The sequence below is a fragment of the Teleopsis dalmanni genome, chromosome 1 (assembly GCF_002237135.1).
Source record: "Teleopsis dalmanni isolate 2A chromosome 1, ASM223713v2, whole genome shotgun sequence".
NCBI lineage: Eukaryota > Metazoa > Arthropoda > Insecta > Diptera > Diopsidae > Teleopsis > Teleopsis dalmanni.
Window position 1 is genome coordinate 76,078,529 of NC_051846.1, and position 16,909 is coordinate 76,095,437.

A 16,909-nucleotide genomic window follows, 5' to 3' on the forward strand; every position below is an offset into this window, starting at 1 on the left:
CTTCAATACCATTCTGTTTGTAGAGTCATTATTTGTTGCGTGATTTATATAAACTTTCTTATGTATAAAACCTAATCTAGGAACGTAATATTGAGAAAGTCATGCTAATGGTAGTCCACGATTCGGACGGGTGACAACAATATTTTGTAAATAATCTTATATATAAAAATCTCGTATTTTATATAATTATAGTAAATTAATTTTTATATTAAAAAAAATAATAAAATTAAAAATCCCTCTATGTTGCAATTATTCGTCGGAAAGGAAGGTGGTATAAAACTTTTCGAATTTAGAAAGCATATTATTCGTTTGTCGAATAATTTAGTTGATTTTTAAATTTCGTTGATTTTTAAATTTAGTTAATTTTTAAATTGTTCAAGAAACTGGTATCTTCATACTCTCTTGACACTCAGATTTTAATAGCAAACAGAAAGATTCCCATAAATCGATAATAAAAAGACCACTCAAAGCAAGTGCTTACTTAATAATAATTGTCCTCAGTTTAAAAGCGTTTACAAGCAGTATTTCAGCAGACAAGAAATCTTTCACATCTGAAAAACAATAAATTAAGATAGACCTAGTGCAAGTCATAGTAGCATCAACTGATATGAAAACTAATTGTATGCTTCACTTACATTTTACAACCAACAAAGAAAAAAAAAACTTTCTTTGGTTTTTTTTTTATTAATTTTAAAAGGCTATGTTGAGACTAACGACTCCTTTGCAAGTTTATTAAAACTAGCAATAAAGTAAATTAAATGTTGCGCACGCGCTATTGAAAGTAATCTATAACGAAACTTTGAAGCATAAATGAGTGAAGAGAAATCTAGGGTTTCATAGCCAAATGGAAAATATGATCTATATGAGAAATAATGATTAAAGGTAAAACAAAAATTTAATTATGTAAAATATAAAATTATTTCAAAATAAATTATCAACAATTTAGAAGACAGAAATCGTTTTTATTGAGACTAATATTAAACTTGACATTAGATAACTGAGTAAAAATAACATGTATCTATATATAAAATTTCAAAAAATAGTAATTCATTAACAGCAAAAAAGTAATAGTAGATAAATGCTATATTTGGCAATTTCCAATCGGAGAACTGTTCCATAATATTGGAAACTTTGAATCAATTATAAGGAATTCAAAGCCTGACACTTGCAATCTATACAAATTATCAACGAACTATAAACTAATTAAAAAATTCGAATATATCCTAAGACCACTGATGACGAGTACTTGGCAATACTCGAAACAACGTTGTGTTTGACTGACTGAATTTCAATAAATTAACTAAAATTTTTGTTGTTGCCTTTTTATTTCCCTTCGAACCCTTTTAATAGAAGAATAAAGAAGAATAAAAAATAAAGTTAAGAGAATAATTATTGTCATAAAGGCGTATCAAATTGGCATAGACTTGGTTATACGGTTTTTTTTTTTTTTTGGTGAACCGAATATTTTCAGTAGAGAGTTAAAGTTAATTGGTGTAAGTTATAATCTTTACATTATGGAATAATTTTTACATAAAAATTGTTATTAAGCTGATGCATATTAGTTTATAAAAATTATGTTTTATATAAAAATTTTGATAAGTATTATAATTTTTTTATACTTTTGATATAAAAATGATTAAAAAATATGGTTAATGCAAACCATATTTTCATTTTTTTTAGAAAATGTATACTCTATAGAAATGGATGTCAAAGCAATTTATTCGAATAGCAATTCTTCGATTCTACTTCGAAAAAAATATAAAACATAACATAGATACTTAAATATCACCTCTAATTCACACTTATTTAGTGTATAAATATTTTCAATCTATATTAGTATTTCAAAAACAATTTGTTAATAACACTGTTACAGCATCTCAATAACTCTGATTGATGTTAGATTAATTCTTGCAATCTTGAAATATTTATAACGTGGAATATAAATTTCTTTTCTCCTTATATATATACGTCATCAGTTTACTTTTTTTTATACGCCTACCAATCTTTGCTTTTCAGTACTATTTTTATTAGTAGAAAAATGTCAATAATAAATTTTTTTTCATGTTTAAAAAAATATGAAGTCAAAATTCACATTTATTAGTCGTGCAGTTTTTATTTTTTGAGTGATTATAACTATTTGTTTAAGAAAAAATTTTTAAAATGTTTTTATTATAAATAGTTTTTGCATATTTTTCTGTCCCACTACTTATTTAACTTCGAAGCAACCTATAATTTTTCCTTTCTTCTAATAATCTACAAAAATTTTATCAAAAACGTAAGAACAGTTTATTTAATATATAAGCAAATAAAATACAAAATCTCATTCATAATTGAATATTAGTATTAGAGACTAGATAAATATAAAGAAGATTTCTGCAGATAAATTAATTCACATATATAAACTATACATAAACTATACAGAATCTAGAAACCATAAATTTTGGATACACCGATAACTATTCAAGAGTCCACAGTGTCTACAAGTCCACATGTTATGTTCTATAAGATATTTTACGCCGTGTTTAAAAAGTGAGACCAATTTGTGTTTAATATACAAAGATTAGGTAAGATTAGTCATAATCAAGATTTGTAGATTGAAGGAAATACTTGATAATGATGTGATTTAGAGAATCCCAATGTTTCTCATTCGTTAGGTATCGGTTTACTAATGGAGTGCAAATGTCGAATAAATTAATTACAATCACGTAGGATTTCCGACGTTTAGTTAAGTAATGATGATAATCATTATGTATTGCTATAAGTGGAAACAACCGTAACATTTAATTTATTTATTTTAAATAAATTGTGTATAAAATCAAAAACCTATAGCCCATCTATAGCCCATTTAACTTATGTACTTAATGTTTGAACTGTACACTTTTTTGTTTTATTTAAAAATAAATCATAAAAAATATTTAATATATATTATCATAATCAATACATATTCATTGTAACAATAAATTAAAAAATTATTTAATATACACGAGTATATTTTTAGTTATTTAAAATTATTTTATAAGATTAATAGCTTCGCTTAAAAGTATGCTATGATAATTTTAGTATTGAAAAAAATAATCATGTTTTTGTATCTTTGAGATAAATATTGTTTTTTTTTACTCACCAGCACGAAAGACTTCACCACAGCCGTCGCAACGTGAGGCAAATTGGGCATCATAACAGGTGCCGCAATAAATTTTATCGGCTTTTGCGCCGAATTGCTTATCCACCAGGGATAGATGGCACTTAAAACAAAGGAAACATGCCTCATGCCAATGCTTATCTTTATAGGAAAGATCCTGTAAAATTGAAATTTTTTTAGATTATTACTACATTTATATATAAATGTAAATTATAATTTTAAATAATATATAATAAAATACATTAGTTTTATAATTTATAGATATTATAATAACAATAATATATTATAAAAATATTTGTTTATTTTTGTGAAAATATACATCATATTGTAATTACATATACAATATAATGTATGACTGCATAGCAGTCAGACAAAAATTCAATTAATTAAAATAATAAAAAAATGTTTGTTGTTGTATTTAGCTACTTTTCGAAACCTCTCTATTAAATAATTATATGTATTTATAATAATATACTATTGAGTATTGTTACTTATTATAATAAAGATTGATCAGAACAGTTTACTAGTTGTTCGAGAGATGATTAAATAATGTCACTATCATATTATACCTGATCATATTAAGTAAAAAAAATTAGTGTAACATAAAAATTTATTTGTAGAGCCCGAAATTAGATTGGTTGATATATTTATTATTAATAACAAAGAACAGTAAAAAAGTATAGAGAATAGCTGCCTTCTATTGTTAGGGAAAAATATGATGGAGAATTGATTTTTAAATGAGCTTTTAATAATCATAAGCTTAGTCTCTTTAATATTGCATACAATCTGGACTTCACAATACAAAAAACTTGACAGATTCATAGGAACTCAGATTATAGTCTTTAGAGGTAGTTGCTAATGGTACAGTACTTGAGATATATGGGTTATTAGCGAATTTTAAGTGCATCACGGATGATGTTTAAACTTTCAAAAATGGAGTTTCTAAAAAATGTTAAATCAAAATTTATTCTGATTTACTCAGATATTCTGAGTTTCTTTAACAATCGGTTTTTGTGTATTCTTTACATTCCTCACTTCTGGTAATATTTAGAATCTGTAGTAACTTTAATAATATTTAGGATCTATATGATATATGATATTTATAGCAGATTCTTTCTTGTAGAAATCATAAAAAAAAGGATTAATATAGGTAATTGCGTATGTATCACCAATATCTAACTTTTAACTGGATTTTGGTCGCAAGCAAGTTAATTACTTTTCTAATCTTAGGGGAGATTATGAATGACCTGATATATTTAGGCCTTTTTGTTTCGTAACGGAATATAACAGTATAATATATAATAGATTTATATATAATAGATTTATATTGATTGAATTATTGATTTAATTATCTAGTACATTTCTAGTACAATATTTCATAGATTTATATATATTGATTAGTATTTAATTATCTAGTACATTTCATAGCTGTACTTTAAATTTTTACAATTCTTGTGTTGTACACTTGCCGAAGGAATAGACTCTACACTGGGATCTAAACGAAAGATACACTGTTATACCTATTTACAACTAGTCGGGTAAATATAATATCATAATTATTTACTAGAATTATGAAGGCTTATTTAATATGAGAAAGGCTAATTAACGCAATATTATGATAACTTTAAACTAACATAAAATATTTGATAAAAAGTATTAAACCTAAGTTATAAGAACAAATTTTTTTTTGACAAAACTTGACTTCTATTTCAAGCCTCATAGAGTAATTTTAGCGCTTCTCTAATATTTCAATACCTTCCTTGTAAAAATATTTATCTTTCGCCTTAAAATAGGTGTTTGTTTCGGCGATGACTTTTTCATTTAACAAATATATATATTGATATTCAGATGTCTGAGTTGGTGAATCAGCACCTTTACTCTATTTTATCTGTGGACAGTTTTAAGTCACACTAAGAATAATGAATACGGGGCTTTATAATATGATGGATCTGATGTCTTTGTTTCTGCCTGTGTTTATCAAATTACGCTGTATTTTTAGGATGTTGAGAGTTGGATTATTGTGACTGTCAATTATATTGAACAGTTTCAGAGCACGATCTTTAATGTATTTTTCGACTGAATCGACTTTCAGATCTCTGTGGATATCCGCTCCACTTACGTACCATGGGGCGTTAACAAGTTTCCTTAAGGCAATATTTTGCCCTCTTTGAAGAATTTTTAAAGTTGAGTTTGGCGCTTGGCAAAACGCAATACTGTCATAAAGTAGTCCAGGTTTAATAATCTGGTTAAATATGCTAACTCTATTCTTTATGTTTTTCCTTGGAGTAATTTTTGAAGGTCTGGCAACAGATAGTAGTCGCTGTGGGTTAAGTGCTCTGATTATTTTAGCTCCATTGTTTGTTTTTTCTTTTTTGAAAGTAATATCACAGTCTGAAATGAACGAGTATAGTTCGATTGGATTTTTATTTAAATAGTGTTTAATAAAACTGTTGGCATTCCAATATGGAAAAATTGTGACGTACTGAATTATTTCAGCTTTCAATGAAAATATGAGAGAACAGTGAGTTGTTTTTCTAAAATAGAATAATTATAATTAGAGTTAGTCTAGAAGTCCTCTTGAATAATTGCTATATATTTTTTGACTAAGCAATAAATAGCACAGATAACTGTTGACTTTTTAATACCATTATCTTCTTATTTTGTAAATTTAACATTTATGCATATTATTAATATTCAGGGATCAGAAAAACTAATTGTTGATTTTTAATAGCGGATATATCATATGGGGAATATGTATAGTAGTATTTTAAATATTTTTTTGGATTAAAATGTAGAACTTTTCACTGTTTTATTTTAAGCAATTGCTTCTGAAAGTTATTTTAAATCACCAGAACTCTGTAAATGTATATAAAGGTTCATCATTAGTTCACATAATTTCTTTATAATTTCATTCTAATTTCGTTCTTTCTCTCCGTTTCATAGTTATTTTTATAGAGTACAAAATTAAAAACAAACGTATTTAATTTAAATATCGAATGTATTTGAATTGATTTCTTAAAGATTTAATATGTAATTATTGTTAAGTTGCGAAGAAAAAAAAATATAATTCTTTTTCAGTATTTGCAAATTTGAAAATTATTTTTTATTTTATAATATAAAATTGAGCAACTGGAATATAATTTTCAAGTCCTATGTTTTCGTCTAGTCTGAAAAATCAGTCTTTGATGACATTTATATAGTATAATTCGAAAAAATGGATTCTTAATTAAGGGAAATAGCATTTGAAGATTAACAATTATAAATATGGATATAATGATTTATAGATAAAAATTGATTATAAAAATATTTAAAGAATTTATTTTCGATGTTTAGTTCTACAGATATATATATAGACACTGCATAAAGATATAGATATTATAGAAAAAATGCAGTGCAATAAATATTAAAATCTTACTCGAATTACAGAGAAGTCTTGGTGCACTGTATGGCACTACCAATGCATCGAGGCATTGTATGTACAAATATGTATACAGAAGAGGAATGAAATTAAACAGACAAAGCTCTTGGAGCTGTGAATTCGGAAAGCTCTGCAGTGTGCAAAATGCATATAAAAATGCTATTTTTAAATGCATTAAAATTTAAAACTTTTAGCAGAAAATAATTTTTAAAATATGAGAGTCGACAACTGAACATTTTAATTTTAACCGATAAAAAAAAGAAGAAAAATTTAAGATATTGCATACATTAAATAACATATTTTGTTTACGATTTTTAAAAATATATACGAGAATGTATATAAATATGTAATATGCATAAAAATGTGTGAATAAAGGCATATGGAAAGCAACAATTAGGGTCAAGACATTAAACTTGATACCATCTAAAATCCTAGTAGCAGATTATTTTTATTCACATATTTATTTCAAAAAAATTATTTAATATATATATGAAAAGAACATATTTTGTATGATGATTTTTGATTTTGATAGAATGCCAAAAAAAACTGCACCTTATTAAATATATTAATAATGCATAATAATTTTAAAATGCCTTTAATATTTTAGGAATGTGTTTTCATTTATTTAATTATTATTTGTTAAAAAAATAATTTCGCAGATAGTTTGTGTTATTAATTAATAACCTTAAAATTTTTTTATCATATTATTATACAACTGAAGTGAATTTGTCTAAATTTTAACCAAATAATTTAGTGCATTTATAATTTCTTAATCGAAAAAAAGTTCTATTCGCAACTATTACTTCCCTTCTAATATTGTATAAAAAGTTGTTCCTTTATCTTTAAGTTTATATAGTATCTATAGAGCTGCAATACAAAAATGGAATCAACAATGCTCATATATGCAGGAGGAACTGAGTTAAATGACCACCCTCGGAAATTGAAAATAAAACTTAATCGACAAAGAAACGAAGGTGATTTTCATCACAAAAAAATTTGATAGAAATTTAAAATAGAATGGGATGAGAACCTGAAGTATATGGGACTAACATAATCAAATGGTTTAGACGAAACATATTGGAAACCAAAAAAATTCTACGAAAGACACTCGATATCCTTCACATTTTCTACACTAATATTGCTTAACATGAAGAAGAGAATACAATCAAACTATAACTCTCTGTTTGGTACAGATGTGTGGCGTTACCAAACAATAAGGCTGTTAAATCTATCACCAATGAAATTAAAACTTCCTTAACTTAAACATTACGAAGACTGTCTGAGCTCTCATTGAAGAACAGAAATAAGGATATTTACAGAGATCTACGAATTAATATAAGTATAGTTAAAAATTAAATAGACAAGGCGTTGAAGCTTTTTGATATATAGATGAAAATCAAAACTCCACATCTATGAAATTAAAATATCAAATAGTAACTTTTTACGAAGGAAGACACATTACAATATAATATCAAACTCTAAAGTAACACATAAACAGCTATGCACACATAGGAAAGAGTAAGGATCTCAAGTATTCCAACTCTAAATAATCAAACAACTTTACTTAACCAGAGTTTTGTGTTTTATGTTTTATTATTGATATTCAGATGTCTGAGTTGGTGAATCAGCACCTTTACTCTATTTTATCTGTGGACAGTTTTAAGTCACACTAAATACGGGGCTTTACGGGGCTTTATAATATGATGGATCTGATGTCTTTGTATCTGCCTGTGTTTATCAAATTACGCTGTATTTTTAGGATACTGAGAGTTGGATTATTGTGACTGTCAATTGTATTGAACAGTTTCAGAGCACGATCTTTAATGTATTTTTCAACTGAATCCACTCTCAGATCTCTGTGGATATCAGCTCCTCTTACATACCATGGGGCGTTGACCAGTTTTCTTAAGGCAATATTTTGCCCTCTTTGAAGAATTTTTAAAGTTGAGCTTGGCGCTTGGCAAAACGCTATACTGCCATATAGTAGTCCTGGTTTAATAATTTGCTTAAATATGCTAACTCTATTCTTTATGTTGAGCTTTTTGCTGCTGATGAGCGGGTGAAGGGAGTGTAATATTCGGCTCTGCAGTGTGCAAAATATTGTATGGTCTTTGATATTTTAGTACATTTCACAATATGTGTGTGAAAGTGTGTAGTAAAAAAATTTTTACTGATACTTATAGATATTGTGAACAAGCAACTCTGAAGGAGAAAATAATTTTCAAGTCTAACATATTTATTTTTAACAATTTATAGGAATGGAAATTTAAATTTACTAATTTAAGTGAATACAACACGAATATATTTTTTAAATTAAAAGTTAGATTAAAAAGATAGATATTTAAAGATAGATATTTGCTAGTGGTAGGTCATTATAAAATAAAACATTATAATAATATTAAATCGATCGGTAATTGTATAGAAAGAAGCTAAAAAGTACAAGTATATAGGTATAATTTAAAATAGGTATAGAATTTTATATATATCTTGATTTGCTCAAAAAATATGACTATTTAAATTTACAAATAAGTGATTGTTGGGTGTTTTAATATTAACAGTTCTGGATTTAATGCTTCAATGCAAATAAAATGTATCCAAAGAAACTAATGAAATAATTTAACAATATTATGAAATGAATTGAGGAGGGGAAGGTGACGAACATAAGGACGTCATAATTTTAAAAGATATTCATATTTATTTATGTATATTGTTTTTAGGTATCTATTATTATTTAAAAGAAAATGGTAATAACTGACAGACGTCAAATTACCCAAAAAATTCATTGTTTGAATTTATTCTGGTAAAGATATATATGATAAACCATCAACTGTTAATGTTTATCATTATAAAGAGTTATTGTCTGTAAATATACATAGTCGTCACGACTATTTAAATGATATTGTCTTTTATACATGATTGCATTATTGCCCATTAATTAATTATTTAATAAATCAATTTATACTTTTATAAATGCTTATATATTTTTCTTAAAAACTGAAAGTTTTTTTAATGTAATTAAATTATTCACAATAAATATTTAATATTTCATATAAAAAGTGTATATATATCAAATAAATTTAGATATTATAAATTAATAAATATTATATATTAAAATAAGTAGATAACATATTGTCAACTTTAATATTAAGTATTATCTATTAAAAGTTATCTATTTATCTTTTAGTGAGAAATTATAAGCTATTGTATACCTTGTTTTGAAGAAAAAAGAAATAATTTTGAGGAAGTTTTTTGATCAAAAAACGCAGCTATAAAGCAGTTGAAGAATGCACTTGATTAAAAATTAAAAAAATAAAAATTGGCTTTAAAATTTTATTCACTATTATCCTATTCATTCATTATTATCCCCCAACCCGCTCTGGTGCTGGCGGTACCGGTTTATATTACCCTAAAGACCATTAAGAGAAATACCAACTTCTACTTTCTTCGTTTTTCCAATAACAAATGGAAAGCACTTAAGACATGTGCAACTTCCAGGTTAACATGGTCCACCTAAAATAAAATTAGATCCTCGAAACTGATCAAAAGAGACCGTGTAAACACTACAAGGATTACTGCAGTTCTTTCTGGACATTGACGTATAGAAACCTACGCAGAGAAAACCCACAGGAAAAATAATTTTCTCTGTGAATGCCTGACTTTGGCGTTCAGAAAAAAAAAGTTTTTAGGAAGATACTTTTTTGATAGTTTATTAGACTGTTTATCAGTGAAGGCTATAGACCTATTAAATTATCTTAATTTGACGAGATAGATTTAGTCTCTACTTCTTTATATTAGGGGTTTAGGAATATTATAGTAAAACGGCGAAAAATCGCTAATTAAGATGCATGAAAGTTATCTAATGGTCTGCCACTGCAACCAACCAACCATCCATTTTTTCTATTCCATAATTTTTTTCTTAGATAAAAGTAATTTTTAATATAAATTTTTTTTTGTGAAATAATGTATACATAAATACAATTTGTTGTATATTATATTTATATATATATATATATGTGAATATAATTTTTTATATATATTTATATATAAAATATAATTTTGTATATATTAAAATATAAAATAATTTTTATATTTTACATATAAATAATTTTTTATATGTTATATATATAAATATAATTTTTTATGTATTATACATACATATATAACTTTTTATATATTATATTTATATCTGTATAAATAAATATAATTTCTTTATTTCAAAAATAATTATTATAGAAATATATTACATAAAATTTTAACACTCACCTTGGAATCAATTCCAATGATCTTGTTACATTCCTCACATGTATTCGCAAATACATTCTCGTAGCATTTAATGCAATATGGATGATCATCTCGAATAACGTAACGCTGTCCGGTCAAACTTTCATCACATTGCCAACAACAGAAATGGCCCGAATGCCAATCCTTATCCATTGCCTTTGTGTATTCACCACTGAAAATTAACTACATTTCGAAAGAAAAAAAAAGAGAGTAAAAATTTTATCCTTTAGAAGTTTCTACGTTGAAGAGTTAAAAAATTCTTGAAGATATTGGATAGGCAATAGTGTATATATATAGAAGTTGTTGTTGTTGTATTATGTAAGAGGTAAGTAGAAAGTTAGAGATTAGGCAATAGAACAGCTTAGTATTTTCGGAAAAGAGTGTAGAGAATATATATTGTAGTTGTAGTTGTTGTATTTTATGTGTGTGTATATTTTCCTTTTTTTTGTATTTAATTAATTTTAGTAAATATATAGTGTATTCTTTATAAAACACTGTTTATATATAACAATCTTTTTATGTAAATTTTTTTTTGGTTTCACATTTTAATTAAATATTGTCTAATTAATGTATAATTTTAATAAATTTTACTATTAATTAGAATTAAAAAAAATATTGTGTAACTTTTGTGTAGTAGCACTAATTTATATATTACAAATTTTTGTGTATTCTTTATGGTAGTATCACATTTTCATTAAATTGTGTAATTGATTATAAATTGTGTGTATTTTGGTGTGTTAAATTTATAAATTCAATGTAAGTGCAATAAATTTTTGTTTATAGTAAACTCAGTAAGGATTAAATATTTTAGTGTATTAAACATTATTTCAACCTTTCATTAAATTTTTTTGTGCTATTTTTTAATATAATTAATTTTTTTGTAATTGTGTTAAACAGAAGAACAACCAATAATTTTTTTAGTATTTGTTTGTATTTTTAATCTTTTCTTGAAATCAGTTTAGTTTCAAATTTATTTGAAATATAACATTTGTTTTGTTTTTTTGTTATTGTTGTGTTTCACTTATTTCACAATTTTAAATTTATGTATATAGTTTAATAATAATATTTAATATTTGAATATTTTTTGTACCTTTAAATTAATCAAGGGAGTATCGTGTCGTTTTTGTCACTTGTATAATTTTTTTTGAGTAATTTTGAAAATTTTTTTATGATGCGAATATTTTGTTGTTTTGCAGATTATATAAATTTATGTATATATGTTTATATATATATTTTGAATTAAGTAATTGTTCCATTTTGTTATAAATATAAATAAATTTGTTCATGTTTTAGTGCAGTAAAGTGCTTTCCTATACACATTTTTATTTAATTGATTTTATATTGAATAAGTGCAATGTGTTTACAAAAAATAATATAAAATAAACGTTAATTTAAATATATTCGATAATAAAAAATCATAAAAGGTTTTTAATTCATTAAACAAAATTAATTATAATGTTTTGTAGTTCAAAAATAAAAAATATATATGATAAATTTAGAAAATGCATACTTTTCATAAGTCCTTTTTTATATATATTTTTTTCTGTTATCGTTGATAATTTGTAAATTATAATATTAACTTTTTTAATACTCAAGTATGAATATCTGAGTTCCTGATATTATTACTATATTTTTAGTGCATTAGTTATAAAAGCAACAAGAAAAATGTTGCTTTATGGAATTGCAATTTATTTTTTAATATTTTATTAATCTTTAACAGTGTTTTTATTTATTTAATAATTTACAGTAATTAAAAATAGTTCTAAAATTTTTTATTTGAATCAGCACATTGGTCTCAAAATATATATATTATTGCATATAATTATTTTATTGCATACATATATATGATAGTATTCTTATTATATATAACATTTTTTTATTTTAATTAAAACAAAAATTTCCAAGCACTAATTGAAATACACATTTAACTTAATCACAATTGGAGATATATATTTAATAAATGTTTTTCATATTTATTTATTGTATCTTTACTATTAATCCCTTATAATCTATTCAAAATAGTTGATTTACCAAGGGCATAAAAATTAAATTATGTATTTTTTAATATATATATATTCATAATTTAAATTTATTATTATAATGATATTAATTATATTTTCATATATAATTTTATTTTTTATAGAATTTTATATGAAAGCAACCAAAGTCTTCTTCTACGCTTCAAAAAAAAAATTTTTATTTATTATTATTATTTTATACAAAGATGTTAATATTTGAAAATCACCTACTCTTTTTTTTAGGTATTTATATAATTTTTTATATAATTTTATATATATATATATATATATATAATGACATATATATTATATATTACATATTTAAATTTTATATTTTTATATTATATACTTTATATATAATATATATATATATATATATTCTATATAATAATATCAGTAATTTAAAATTAAATATTTTTAGTGTTATTTCAATTATGCATATACACATGGAAATGCATAAGTCTTTATCTATGGGTTCTAATTTGTTACATTATATTTATTATATTATATTAATATTATTATATTATATTATCATTATATATATTATATTAATATATTTATTATATATATTATAATTATATTTATTATCATTATTATTATATTAATATTGATATTATATTCATAATTATGATTTATTATATTATATATATTATATTATATTATATTATATATTAATTATATATTATATTATATTATATTATATTATATTATATTATATTATATTATATTATATTATATTATATTATATTATTATATTAGAGTAAAAATTATTTTTTAAATTATTTTTGACTATTAATTTTGCTTCAAAATTACTTGAATCAAATTATTTGTATAATTGTTTCGATAGTTTTATTAGAATTCATTTTTTTATATTGTATAAGTGCACAAAAAACATTTTGGAGGCACTTCAATTATTAAAATTATATTAATTAAAATTATTAATTATTATAAATTATTAGAATAATTATCCAAGTGCTTTAGTTAATAACTATATTATATTTTATGTTAATACATTTTTTTACATTGTAAAAAGTATAAAAAACTATTTAGAGCGGTTCAATTACTAAGTTTTTGTTTATTAATTCAAAAAAAAAAATTAATATTAATTATATAGATAGATTCAAATAGATTTTATTTTATGTTTCAAGACATTTTTTGTGAAAAATAAAATTTTTATTATTAAAAGTATATATATATATATGTAGACCTAAATTATAAAATTTATTATTTATACACTAATTAATTTAAATAAATTAAATATTTTTATAAATTATTGATATTAAATTTTTTTCAGTTTATCGCAATTATTTTTACATTGCTTGAAATGGTAAATACACTATTTACCAAGATTTTTGCTCGCTTCAAAAACTTTTGTTTTTCAAAATTTACCAAAAAAGATATTATACGCTTTTAAAACAAATTAAGAAAAAGATTTCTTATATATAATTTGAGTTAAAAACCTGTGACCGATTTTTGTTCAAAAACGTATTTAAAACGACACGTACCCCCTTTCTTCTTCATTGGTTTGTTCAACTTCGGTTATTTGAACTTCAGATTCGCGACGTTTCGATGTTTTTTTCACTTTTTTGGTTTTCTTAACTTCCGTAACCGATTGCATAATTTCGACATCAGCCATTTTTGAAAATTTTTATTTTATTTTACTATTAATAAATTTTAAATAAATATATCCTTAATAATTGAAAGATACTAAGCAAAAACTAAAAAAGAGGCGAGTAGGTAGGTAATAATATTCACGTTTTCGATTGACCGACTGAACTTTCTCAATGTTTGCGCCGAAATTCGGGCAAATATTTTTTTCGAATATAATATATATATGTATATATATAAATTAAAAATAAATATAAATAACGATTTAAACTTCACCGAGTCAAAATCTCAACTGCGACCATTTCAGTTATTTTGGTTCTAAAATGTGTCTAATAAAAAATATCTACAGCGAAAAAAAATATTTGTAAAAGTAAAAAAATCCAAAAAACTTGAGATTTTTTGCTGTTTTTACTCAGCAAAGTGCATTTTTCTAGAGATTTTGCTCATTTTATAAAAACAGATTTTTGTTTAAATGTTTCTTTAAATTCATTTTTAAAGAAACATACATGCCGCCTGCCTCTATGGAAAAATAAAGAGAATGTAAAGAGCTTAAAAAATATTTAATTTAAATTTGTGTTGTTAATTTTTATTGTGGTTTCTTGAATGAAAATGATCGCTGTCAGATACGTAAGAGTGTAATATATATATAATGATATACACAAGTGTAGATACAGATATACATCATAAGTGTTTACGTTTAGCCGACTTCTGGCGTGCGCATATAAACTAAAAGAGCTGGCTGGCATCTCAATATATGCCAATTTTCAGAGAACAAATATTATATGCGAAAATGAGAGAGGAAAATTATATCATTAGACGTATAGATATACAGTGAAGGATTTGTCTCAGCTCCATATGTTAAAATATATATGTGCATACATTATCATAGATATAGCCAAATTATTTTGTAAACATGCCGCCGCTACTGTTTATAAAAAATTTTATTAGAACACAATTTAAAATGATCAGAAAGATCATTTGTAGTTACGCCTCAACTGTAATAAAAATAAATATTCATTCAAATTTATATCAAATCGATTTCAAACATTTTTTGAACTAATGTGATTAAATAAACTTTAATATGATTTTTGCAACAAATTGCAAATCACAAGTAACAAATTAGTTAAACGCAAGGTGGGCGTTGGAAGTGACAACAAATATCGCACACCTTGGTCAGACTCATATTGCGTGTAACAAAAAAAAAACCAAAAAAAAAAATAATAGAATAAAAATACTAATTTTAAAAAAAATATCTAATTAAACAAAATAAATTTTCTTTTTATAAGTAATAAAATTAAAATTATTGAACAAATGTACGTGAAAAACGACAACTCAACAAATTTCAAAAACCAAACAAAAAATTTTTGTTTTCTCTGCAATAGTGAAAATCTCATAGAAAAATGTGAAAATACACATATTTTTGTATAAATCTATATGCTTTTATATTTGTATATATTAATATATACATACAAATATATATATCTTTAAGAATAAAGATGATTTTTTTTTGTGCACACGACACACAAGTCGAAAAAATCAGATCAAGCATAAATAAAAATACTTGCAGAGCGGATTCAGTGGAGATTTACTTATATTTAATAGTATTATTGTTCAATATTATATATATTATTTAATTTATTTTGGATTTTTTAATTATTTTTGTTTTAAATTAATGTTTGCTTGTACTGAATAATTTCAAATTGAAAATTGAACATTTTTGCAAAATTGTAGATCGAGCATTGAAACAGTACTCATTTGTGTTCAGTTGGTGAACTAAATTTGGTTTTGTAGTTTCATTTGAAATATTTAAAATTATTTATTTAAGAATTTATGATACAAATATAAATACCAAATATTATAAAACAACATCTTCAATTTGAGTTTCAATTTTAATTAATTATATAACTTGGGTTGAGAATCGCTAAAAAAATATTGCATATTTCTTTACCTTATTGTACAATATATAAAAAAAATTTTTTTAATAAATTATTTTTTAATTAATTTAAATCATTAATAATTAATAATAATTATAATTAATAATTATAATTATTAATTAATATAATTAATTAATATTATTAATTAATTGATATAATTAATTAATCAATATAATTAATTAATTAATACAATTAATTAATTAATATAATTAATTTCAAGAATTAACATTTAAAAATTTTTATTTATTTTCATAATTTGCTTTAACAATAATAGTTGAAATAGTTCAAATAATGAATAAACTATTAATAGATATTTTTAATTTAAAAGTTAATTATTCAAATATTGTACAATAATCGAATTTTTGTAATGTTTTAATTCATGTACTAGTTTCTTTATCTATGAACGCTAGGGTGGTGTACCTTATTTAACGAAATAATTATTCTGTAATTATTTTGTCCTTAAATTTATTCCCTTTACATTATTTACACTTCAAGTTGTTCCAACTTGAGC

General features: G+C 23.4%; 1 protein-coding gene across 1 annotated transcript; it reads right to left on the reverse strand.

The window, feature by feature from the left end:
- Positions 1–3,113: 3,113 nt before the first annotated feature.
- On the reverse strand, positions 3,114–14,760 carry LOC119669303 (four and a half LIM domains protein 2-like). Its single transcript, XM_038079146.1, has 3 exons — positions 14,362–14,760; positions 10,821–11,010; positions 3,114–3,296 (listed from the first exon to the last, which is right to left on the reverse strand). The coding sequence occupies exons 1-3, from the start codon at positions 14,490–14,492 to the stop codon at positions 3,114–3,116; spliced, it is 504 nt and encodes a 167-aa protein (XP_037935074.1). The 5' UTR covers positions 14,493–14,760.
- Between the last annotated feature and the right edge of the window lie 2,149 nt (positions 14,761–16,909).